General features: G+C 45.5%; 1 protein-coding gene and 2 non-coding genes across 3 annotated transcripts; all 3 read left to right on the forward strand.

The window, feature by feature from the left end:
- Positions 1–3171: 3171 nt before the first annotated feature.
- RPL10 (ribosomal protein L10) lies at positions 3172–7724 on the forward strand. Its single transcript, XM_075834984.1, has 7 exons — positions 3172–3195; positions 3296–3333; positions 4744–4802; positions 6363–6470; positions 6893–7031; positions 7253–7415; positions 7501–7724. Exons 2-7 carry the CDS (start codon positions 3311–3313, stop codon positions 7654–7656), a joined length of 648 nt encoding a protein of 215 aa, XP_075691099.1. The 5' UTR covers positions 3172–3195; positions 3296–3310; the 3' UTR covers positions 7657–7724.
- LOC142660099 (small nucleolar RNA SNORA70) lies at positions 6688–6821 on the forward strand. The gene has a single exon (XR_012850415.1). It is a non-coding gene; the product is annotated as a small nucleolar RNA SNORA70 (small nucleolar RNA).
- On the forward strand, positions 7070–7203 carry LOC142660100 (small nucleolar RNA SNORA70). Its single transcript, XR_012850416.1, has one exon. It is a non-coding gene; the product is annotated as a small nucleolar RNA SNORA70 (small nucleolar RNA).
- Positions 7725–9613: the final 1889 nt, after the last annotated feature.

The following is a 9613-nucleotide window of genomic DNA, read 5'->3' on the forward strand; positions in this document are numbered from 1 at the left end:
GCCCTTTTACATGGGCAAATGAGCGTTCATCGGCTGTTCTGCTCGTTTACACGGCCAATAAAATGATCGCAAGTCGGCAGCACATCTCCCTGTGTAAACAGGGAGATGTGGTGCCAACATGATGGAAATGTATGGGGATGAGTGATCGTTCATCCCCATACATTACCGATCATTGATCCTTGTGAAAGGAGCAAACGAGTGCTGATAAACAAGCTTTCTCGATGATTGGCGCTGGTTTTTACGTCCCATACCGGGCTGTGTAAAAGGATCCTAAGACCACATTTGAACAGAGCAAAATTGGCCCCATAACGTATCCAGAGAGCTGGGGTTGGTTGCACTCTTGCTCTTTTATGTGGACTCTCTGTCTCTGATATTTCTAATATGTGGATACTCTAGGTGTTACATGGGCACTCTGAATCAGATTTTATGATACTTTTCTGCTACCTGTTGCGGGTTTTACATTGAATCCAATGGGGAAGACCCTCAACACAAAAGCAGCGCTTACGAAAATACAATTGACTTGCTGCAGATTAAAAAACGCACCACAGGTCAATTTCTGAGCATTTTTTCCCGCCCATTATTTACGCAGCGTGTGGGTGACATTTGTTCAAATCTAATCCACTCCGCTGCTACTGTATTATGAGGCGGATTTTCCGCAAACTAAATCCGTTGCCGAAAATCCACAGTATATATGCTACGTGTGAATTTACCCTAATGGCTCATGCACACGACCGTAGTGTTGTGCACAGGCCGTGACTTGCGGCTCGAACGACCCCGGAGTGCCACCTGCGGCCACCCGCAAATCACGGGCCGTGCACATGGCCGTGTGAATTCATTTCAACGAGCCTGGGCAATGCACGGTCGTGTGCATGGGCCCATTGAAATGAATGGGGCAGCAATTCACCCGCAGATTTGAATTGCGGCCACAAAAATAAGTTTGTGTGCAAGGGGAGTAATGCTTACCTCAAACTCTCAGAAAACTCCATTTTGTTTTTCAAAATTGTACATCCGTTTTTTAGGGCTTTTTTTTTTAAAAAAAAGTGAGTTTTAATACCTGCTTTTTTTTAAAGTTGCGTCCCTTTACATTGCAGATCATGCGATTCAAATATCGTGATTTAGAAGAGTCCGGCAAAAAAAAATGCCACCAAAAACGGCATAAAAAACTGCAACACACATTGACACACTTGGAAAAAAACACCACAATCTACAAGAAAATACGCCAAACCAAACCCTTGCTGGGATTTTAAAAAATACAGCAAAAATTAAAAAAAATTAAATAAATACCTGTCAAGACCACCTTTGTCGTGCGTTCAATATTTTAGCGTAGACTTCCAGCAAATGTTCAGCCGCATCGTTTTTTTGCTGCAAAATACCTCAAAATGCTGCATATGAGCCACCCTAGAGCTATCCTTGTTGCCCGTAGCAACCAATTAGAGCTCAGCTTTCATTTCTTAAACTACTCTTGAAAAACAAAAGCTGAGCTGATTTGTTGCTATGGGCAACAAGGACAGGGTTGGTTGGTTGGTTGGTTGGTTGGTTGGTTGGTTGGTTGGTTGGTTGGTTGGTTGGTTGGTTGGTTGGTTGGTTGGTTGGTTGGTTGGTTGGTTGGTTGGTTGGTTGGTTGGTTGGTAGGTTGGTTGGTTGGTAGGTTGGTTGGTTGGTAGGTTGGTTGGTTGGTAGGTTGGTTGGTAGGTTGGTTGGTAGGTTGGTTGGTAGGTTGGTTGGTAGGTTGGTAGGTTGGTTGGTTGGTTGGTTGGTTGGTTGGTTGGTTGGTTGGTTGGTTGGTAGGTAGGTAGGTAGGTAGGTAGGTAGGTAGGTAGGCGACAGTCCAAACGGCTCCAGACGACTGCTTCACCACGAAGAAACTCACTCCTTTATAGCACAGATTCCCGCCTTTTTGGAATTCCAATAACCAATCAGCTGTACCTAGGAGAAAACCGCCTTGAGATAGAATATTCTGGAACCTGCTCCTGCCAACAGCGCAGCTGACCTCGTCCAATCAGCTGTTTACCAGGAAACATCTGCCTGGAGATAGAAACAACTGGAACTTGCTCGTACCATTTGTACAGCTTACATAGGAGACGTCCAATAAGGTAAGTACCATTCCACTACATTTGGAAAAAAGAGGGGAAGGGGGGAGAAAAATACAACAACACAAAACCATACTACATAACAGACTTAAATACCAATAAAAACATATTTTTGGGGCTTTTGCGACCATGTGTCCCCCAAGCCTATGGCTCGGAGGGGCCCTTGTCATTAGTTTCAATGGGAAAAACAGCGTCCTGTTCCAACGGGCCGTAAAAAACGCTGTGAAAAAACGCTAGGTAATTAAACAGCGTTTGAAAATCAGGATCTGTTTTCCCTTGAAAACAGCTCCGTATTTTCAGACGTTTTTTGCTAAGAGTGTGAACATACCCTTAGGGTATGTGCATACGTAGTGTTTTCAGTCGTATTTCGGGGCGTTACGCCTCGAAAAACGCCTGAGAAATCGGAAGCAGAACGCCTACAAAGATCTGCCCATTGATTTCAATGGGACAAACTGCGTTCTGTTCCAACGGGCCGTGTTTTTACGCAGCCGTTTTGAAAAACGGCTGCGTAAAAAAACGCCCCTGAAAAAGAAGTGCATGTCACTTCTTGAGACGTTTTTGGAGCCGTTTATCATTAACGCTATAGAAAAACAGCTCCAAAAACGACCGTAAAAAACGCCGCAAAATATGTTAGCTGCTTAAAAAACGGCTAAAAAATCGGGAGCTGTTTTCCCTTGAAAACAGCTCCGTATTTTCAAAAGTTTTATATTAAAGGACTTTTTTGCCTCACAACTTAGACATATTGACATGAGATCCAAAAGACATTTTTTTTATACAATTAACTTACACAAAAGAACCTACAGGAACAATGTAGACCTTGAATTAAAAAAATGTTACTTCATGATGACAAAGTCATTTCTTACAGCTCTTTTACATACTGCGCTATGTATGACTGTCTCTTTCTCAGGTGACATGTTTTGTAGACCTTACATGACTTGTCAATGAGATTTGGTCTCTAGTAAGATGGCTGTCACAGTACACCAGACACTAGAGCACGGGCGTTTCCTCAGGAACGTCGATCATCAGGAGTGACGTGACGTTGGAGGCGGGGCGGATATATAAGTAAGTGCGCAGGCGCACCGGCTTCCTCTTTGGCGTCGGCGAGGTGAGTGAGATGGCGGCTGGTGGGGGGAGCTCCTGTCCGGCCGGGGTCTCCGATCATTCTGCTCACGTCTTGCCTTTTTATTTTTTTGTCTCTTATTTAGGTACAAGCCGCCATCATGGGCCGCAGACCCGCCCGCTGGTAAGTGATCTCTGCGATGAGGCCATGTGCCGGGCTTAGGCCTGGACACGCGTGTGCTTTACTGGGAGGGATGAGGCCTTCATAACCGTCACATACAGCTGCCTGCAGGGATGTTCTAATGCTGTGGTCGGGTTCAGTGATCTGTTCTGTATATCCTCTTAGTATGGAGCTGTAGGTGTATCCTATGGGGAACGGATAGAAATTCTGATAGTCCAGGAGTTCTGACAGATCTGTAGTATTGATCTTTGCTGGGGGTCTGGCAAACAAATCGGGACCGTAATTGGTGGGTGTATGGGCAGAGGGTCTCCTGATGGGTAAGATGTGGGTAAGTATATGGAGCTGCTGCTAAGTGGTTAGTAGCGCCCCCTATAAGCAAGAGTGGAGGATAAACCGTGGTTCTTGCTGTCCATGTATTACATGCTTTCCCTAGTAGTGACTGCTGATTGCCGGTGGGAATGTTGCTGCTTCCATGGCAATTTAATGGGCCTAAGCCTGCCTGGCGCAACTCAGTGGCGTAACTGCCCGGCAGACCCTGTTATAAGCGATAAGGGTTTGTTAGGGGATTGTCAGCAGAGCCTAAAGACCCATTTACGTCAGCAATGAGTTTGTACACTCGTTATTGGCCGCCGGCAGGTTTCATCTGTAGTGCTGCCCTAAAAATCAATCGTTGGCGGTGCCACTGTAAACATGTTACCTGTACGGGGCCCAAACTATGGGATTTACTAGTCTCCATACGTTTTTACATTGACCTGTTTAAAGGCCATTTAAACAAGTGCCGATCGCCCTGTAGTTATCGGAGGTCTTTGTGGGCACCTCTGCCTTTGTAAACCTGGTCTTTTTAATGGCTTCCCATTGACTTCATGGTGAATGTACTGGCAGCATTTGGGGTAGACCTAGATGGGGGACTCTAGGGTACGAATACTTTGACTAGGGTCGCAGTGTAATTTGCTCATGATCGCTCTGCTGTATGTGGTAGATTGGCGCTGACCGTAGTGGTAAAGTCGTGTATTGTAAGATTTATTTTACGGTCTCATAGGGTATAATTGGGGTTAGTGTTTAGTTTTTTTTAGTTCGGTTAGTGTGAAGCCAGTGCTGAGAACTAGTTATGGCAGTCACAGCCGCCATCCGTTGTGGAATATATTTGCTAAAAGTAATTCCCCCTTTAAATCGGTTTTATTAAGCAATCGACAGTTACGTTTAACTGCAAGTACATCCACGTCCTAGATACAGGACCAGGTTACAGCTGGTGAGGTCAGTGTGGAGCTGAGAAAGGCGGTTGTGGCGCCAATCTGCAGGTAGTAAAGCTTTCTGGCATTATGAAGGGTCGTCGTATTAGAGAATCGTGACTTTTGTAGAATTGTCAGGACGGACTATTAAACTTCTCTTCTAATAACAGGACTTTTTGTTTAGTTACAGATACTGCAAAAATAAGCCCTACCCCAAATCCCGTTTCTGTAGAGGTGTCCCAGGTGAGTGGAGAGAACATGTCACGTTTCGTGCTTTTCATAAACCTCTTTTTATCCACCTCCTGATATCCTCTCGTGTACGCGGCGCACGTTGGGTGAGATTATGGAGCGAGCTCAGTTTAACCTGTTAAATGCCGCTGCCAATAGCGACCACTGCCCCCTCTAACGTTCCAACCCCCCTTGCGATGATCAAGGGGACCGTTGGTTGAAATGAGTCTGGGAGCCTGATGAACGCCCTCAGGTCTGCCTCCACCATGGCTTCGTAAGAGACTGTCAGAATCACGATGTATTGCAGTATATTGTGCCAGCGATCCAACCGCTATCGCGGGTTGAAGTCAACTAGGCGGACTTCTATTTTTAAAAACCTGTATTTTCCCTTAAGCAAAATGTAAAAAGAATAACCTAACTGGTATAGATGGGTCTGTGAAAGTCTTTAGTCCGCACGGTGAATGCTGTAAAAAAATAAAAACTTCTTCATCATTCCTGTTTTGTGGTAACTTCATCTCCCACAAAAAATGAAATAAAAGTCATGTACCCCAAAATAGTAACAATATAAACTACAGCTCACCCCTCAAAAAATAAGCCGTCATACTGCTAAATGGACTTCAAAATAAGTTATGGCTCTCAGAATATTGCGGGTTACTCAAATTTTATTTTTAACAATCCGTTTTTCCCTTGTTAAAGTGAAACAAAAAAACTAAGCTTGGCATCGCTGTAATGGTATTGACCCGCAGATGCATTCACTTACATAGCTGAGCTGCAATACCACACACCACCCATTGATGGCATTGACCGGTGTGGCGCTGTTCTTGGAAGAAAGCCATGTTTTTCTAAACCTCTGCAACCTCTTTTACTCCTTCCCGACCACCCACTGCAAGTCCTGAGTCTACAGCTTCAATTTTTGTCCTCCCTGTAGAAGAGGCTTATGTGCTCTAGTGCGCGTTCGTGCTGTAAGCAGGAGCGGTTACCAACACCTCCTGTACTTGGAGAAGCCTGAGGGGTACAGCTGGGTTAGGAGGAACCCTAAATCTTGCTGTTTAACCCTTTTATTGCTTCGGGTCACGACCACTGCATGATCAAAGAGGCTCCTCTTGAAAGGACCCCAGAGCTGTCTGTTCTATATGCCTGCTGTTAGGACGCAGCCTGTGGCAGTGTAATGTATTCATGTTTTACTTATAATGTATTATACTCCTGTATGTTAAATTATCTCTGGGATTAAAAAAAAATTAACAAATAGAGAAATGTCCATTCGCATAAAATATACTTTACCCATATATTACATAAAACAAAAACCTACCCACATAACGAACAGGTCATTTAGCGTCTTCTGTATTCATGCTGCAATAATTATTTGTACCCCAAAACTGCACCGGAATAGAAATTTTAAAAAAAATCTCCCACCTAAAACAAGGCCACTGCAATGAAAACATAGTTATGGAGGCTGAAAAGCAGAGGCAAAAATGAAAAACAAATGTAGCTGGTCATGTAAGCCCCTTTTCTGTCTTGGTCATTAAGGGGTTAACTAATGCTTTAATTCTGAAATGTTCTTGTGATTCCTCCTAGATCCTAAAATCAGGATCTTTGACTTGGGTCGTAAGAAGGCCAAGGTGGACGAGTTCCCGCTATGTGGTCACATGGTCTCCGATGAATACGAGCAGCTGTCGTCAGAAGGTATGTGGACGTGTCACACAGAAGACCGTAAATGGTGTAATGTTCCTTTAAGAGGGTGCATCAGTTATGTTGGGTTTTGATGCCAGGCTTCTGTACCCCATAAGCTATTTGTTAGGTGTGGGTCTAGTGGCTTGACTGGCACAGTAAATAACCCTTGTGTAGTACTTTAATTGTACCCGCTTATCTTTACCCATGAACTGGCATAAAACTTGATAATTTGCAGCTTATTAAGCCGACCAGCTTTTGACTTGATCAGAAGTTGGTGTGCAATGGCTGCATACAGTAACGTCCTTGGTTGTGTATGTGCTTTGTTTCCCATACAAAGTGCTCTAAGGGACCTTGGCGACAGCATCATTGATCAGAGCTGCGTCCTGGAGTAGGACTTGACCTCAGAAATAACATGAAGCTTTTTTTCTCCTCAGCTCTGGAGGCTGCCCGTATCTGCGCCAACAAGTACATGGTGAAGAGCTGTGGCAAAGACGGTTTCCACATCAGAGTGCGTCTCCACCCATTCCACGTCATCCGCATCAACAAAATGTTATCCTGTGCCGGAGCTGATAGGTGAGGTATAGCGACGTATGGAGAAGTGACTTCTGAGCTTGCAGTTAATTAAGCCGACCAGCTTCTGCTGCGATCAGAGGGTGGTGTGCAATGGCTGCATACAGAGACTTCCCTGGCTGTGTAAGCACGCTGCGCTCCATGCATGGTGCTCCAAGGGGCCTCGGAGACAATATCCCTGCAATATGTCGTGAGGTATCTAATGCATGTCATTCTTCTCACAGGCTCCAGACTGGAATGCGCGGCGCCTTCGGTAAACCTCAAGGCACAGTGGCCAGAGTCAACATCGGGCAGGTGATCATGTCCATCCGCACCAAGGCGGCAAACAAGGAACACGTAGTTGAGGCTCTGCGCAGAGCAAAGTTCAAGTTCCCTGGACGTCAGAAGGTAAAATTGCTGAGTGCGGAGATGAGTTCTCAGTGGTTGTGTGAAGAATAACATTTGGCTGATCCTTATGTGTTTCCCCCCTCAGATCCACATTTCCAAGAAGTGGGGATTTACAAAGTTCAATTCAGAGGACTTTGAGGCCATGCTCACTGAAAAGCGTCTGATTCCTGATGGCTGCGGTGTGAAGTACATCCCTAGGCGGGGTCCCCTGGATGGATGGAGGGCACTTCATTCTGCATAAGGGGCTGCACTTTTAACTTGTCATGGTTCTTTTGAGATCTTGTATCAATAAAGCTCTAAGTACAGTAATGAAGCTGTCGATCCTCCGGTTATTGCTGATCAGATTACATCAAGCCTTTCTGCAGGCAGTGAAACGCATCAAGTAGAGGGTCACTACAGGCCGTATTAGAGTTGTTCCCAGCAATAGGTCTGCACTGTTGAATGAGGTCTGCTATGATGCCAGGGTGGAGTTATTGGGAGGGTAATAGGGTGCATCCCTCCAGACATGCCCTGCCAAATCCATATCACCTTCCTGCACAGGCACATACATGCTATTGGGTAGCGATTGTTTATACCTGTGGATGCTATAGAAGAGGTGGTCGCATAGCTGCCAGGTCAATTAATGTGCTCTGTTTACATATAAAAGGGTATTCCAGATATGGGTGTACAGGATATGCCATAAATGTCAGACACCGGGCCCCGTCCTACTTTCTTTCGCTGGGCTCCGTCCATTGAGTTACAAGGTGGCCAGAAGTATGGAAATGGACCAAATTCCTGTACTTTTTGGTTTCAATTCACTTCTATGTGGGTTCTGGAGACAGTAGTAAAATATGCTTTGCTGTTTCTGTAAAACTGGGCCACACCTCAGTGGCTGGACCCAGTGGCAGAAGGTAGGTCAGGAGCACTGTTCTAGAGTTCAATGCATGTCAGATGTGGGACCCACATTTATGGCATAGCCTGTTGATATGCATTGTCTGAGAATAAGTGTAAGGGCCTGTTCACATCACCGTTCGCGTTCCGTCTGGTGAACCCCGCAACGGAAAGTGAAACCACAGCTTCCGTTTCAGTCACGATTGATATCAATGGTGACGGAAACATCGCTAATGGTTTCCGTTCGTCACTATTCCGGCGCAGTCAACTCTGCTATTGATTCAGTCGGAACGGTGATGTGAACAGGCCCTTACACTTCTCATCAGACAATGCATATCAACAGGCAATGCCATAAATGTGGGTCCCACATCTGACATGCATCGAACTACCAATGGTGACTGAAACGGAAGCTGTGGTTTCACTTTCCGTTGCGGGGTTCACCCGACGGAACCCTGGAACGGAAAGCGAACGGTGATGTGAACAGGCCCTAAGACACTAAGGTCACTGGCCTGTTGTCAGTAAGATTAAAAGGCCTGAGATGGGAATATCCCCCGTCCATATGCCCTATTGGACCAAACCTGACCCCAGCCCTGTATAGTGTTAGCACCACCATCTCTGCATATTTAGTGTTGTGTAAGATTAGGGTTAAGCAGACATCTGTTTCTGTATAAACCGTCAAATTCTGACGTCCCCATTTGGTTGTAGTACAAGGCCCCATGCACAAAGCTGTGCCCGTAATCACAGCCCACGATTGCAGGCACTGATGGCCGCCTGCATTTTCAGGCTGTGCTCCCATACAAAGTATAGGAGCACAGCCCATAAAATATGAAAAATAGGACATGCTCCATAATTCCCGGCACGGTTCTACTTCACGAACACCCATCCGTAGCGCTATGGAAAGGTGTCTGCGGCCAATAGAACCGAATGGGTCTAAAACCACGTGGTTTTACGGTCGTTGGCATGAGGCCCCCATGGACACGACCATAAAATCACCCGTAATTACGGACCCATTCATTTCTATAACCGACTGACACATTCCCGTATGTCTACGGGAGGGTGTCCGTGCTATAGAAACCATCCTATTTTTTTATTTTATGGACAGTGCTCTTATACTTTATAATGGGAGCACAGCCTGTCATTATAGGTACGGTCGTGTGCGTGAAGCCTTAACCTGTAAGGCCCCATGCACATGACCGTATTTGTATCTATCCATAAAGATGGATCTGTAGGCATCTGTATTTCATCCATATACTCAGAAGGGTGTCTGTAAATATATTCCATCGGTATATACGGATCTGGAAAAAAAAGGAGGGGGTGCAAATGTCCAC

The sequence above is a fragment of the Rhinoderma darwinii genome, chromosome 8 (assembly GCF_050947455.1).
Source record: "Rhinoderma darwinii isolate aRhiDar2 chromosome 8, aRhiDar2.hap1, whole genome shotgun sequence".
Lineage (NCBI taxonomy): Eukaryota > Metazoa > Chordata > Amphibia > Anura > Rhinodermatidae > Rhinoderma > Rhinoderma darwinii.

Coding starts and splice junctions, on each gene's coding strand:
- RPL10 (XM_075834984.1), top strand. CDS start 3,311: ATGGGCCGCAGACCCGCCCGCTG. Junction 3,334..4,743: donor GGCCGCAGACCCGCCCGCTG/GTAAGTGATCTC, acceptor CTTTTTGTTTAG/TTACAGATACTGCAAAAATA. Junction 7,416..7,500: donor AGTTCCCTGGACGTCAGAAG/GTAAAATTGCTG, acceptor TTCCCCCCTCAG/ATCCACATTTCCAAGAAGTG.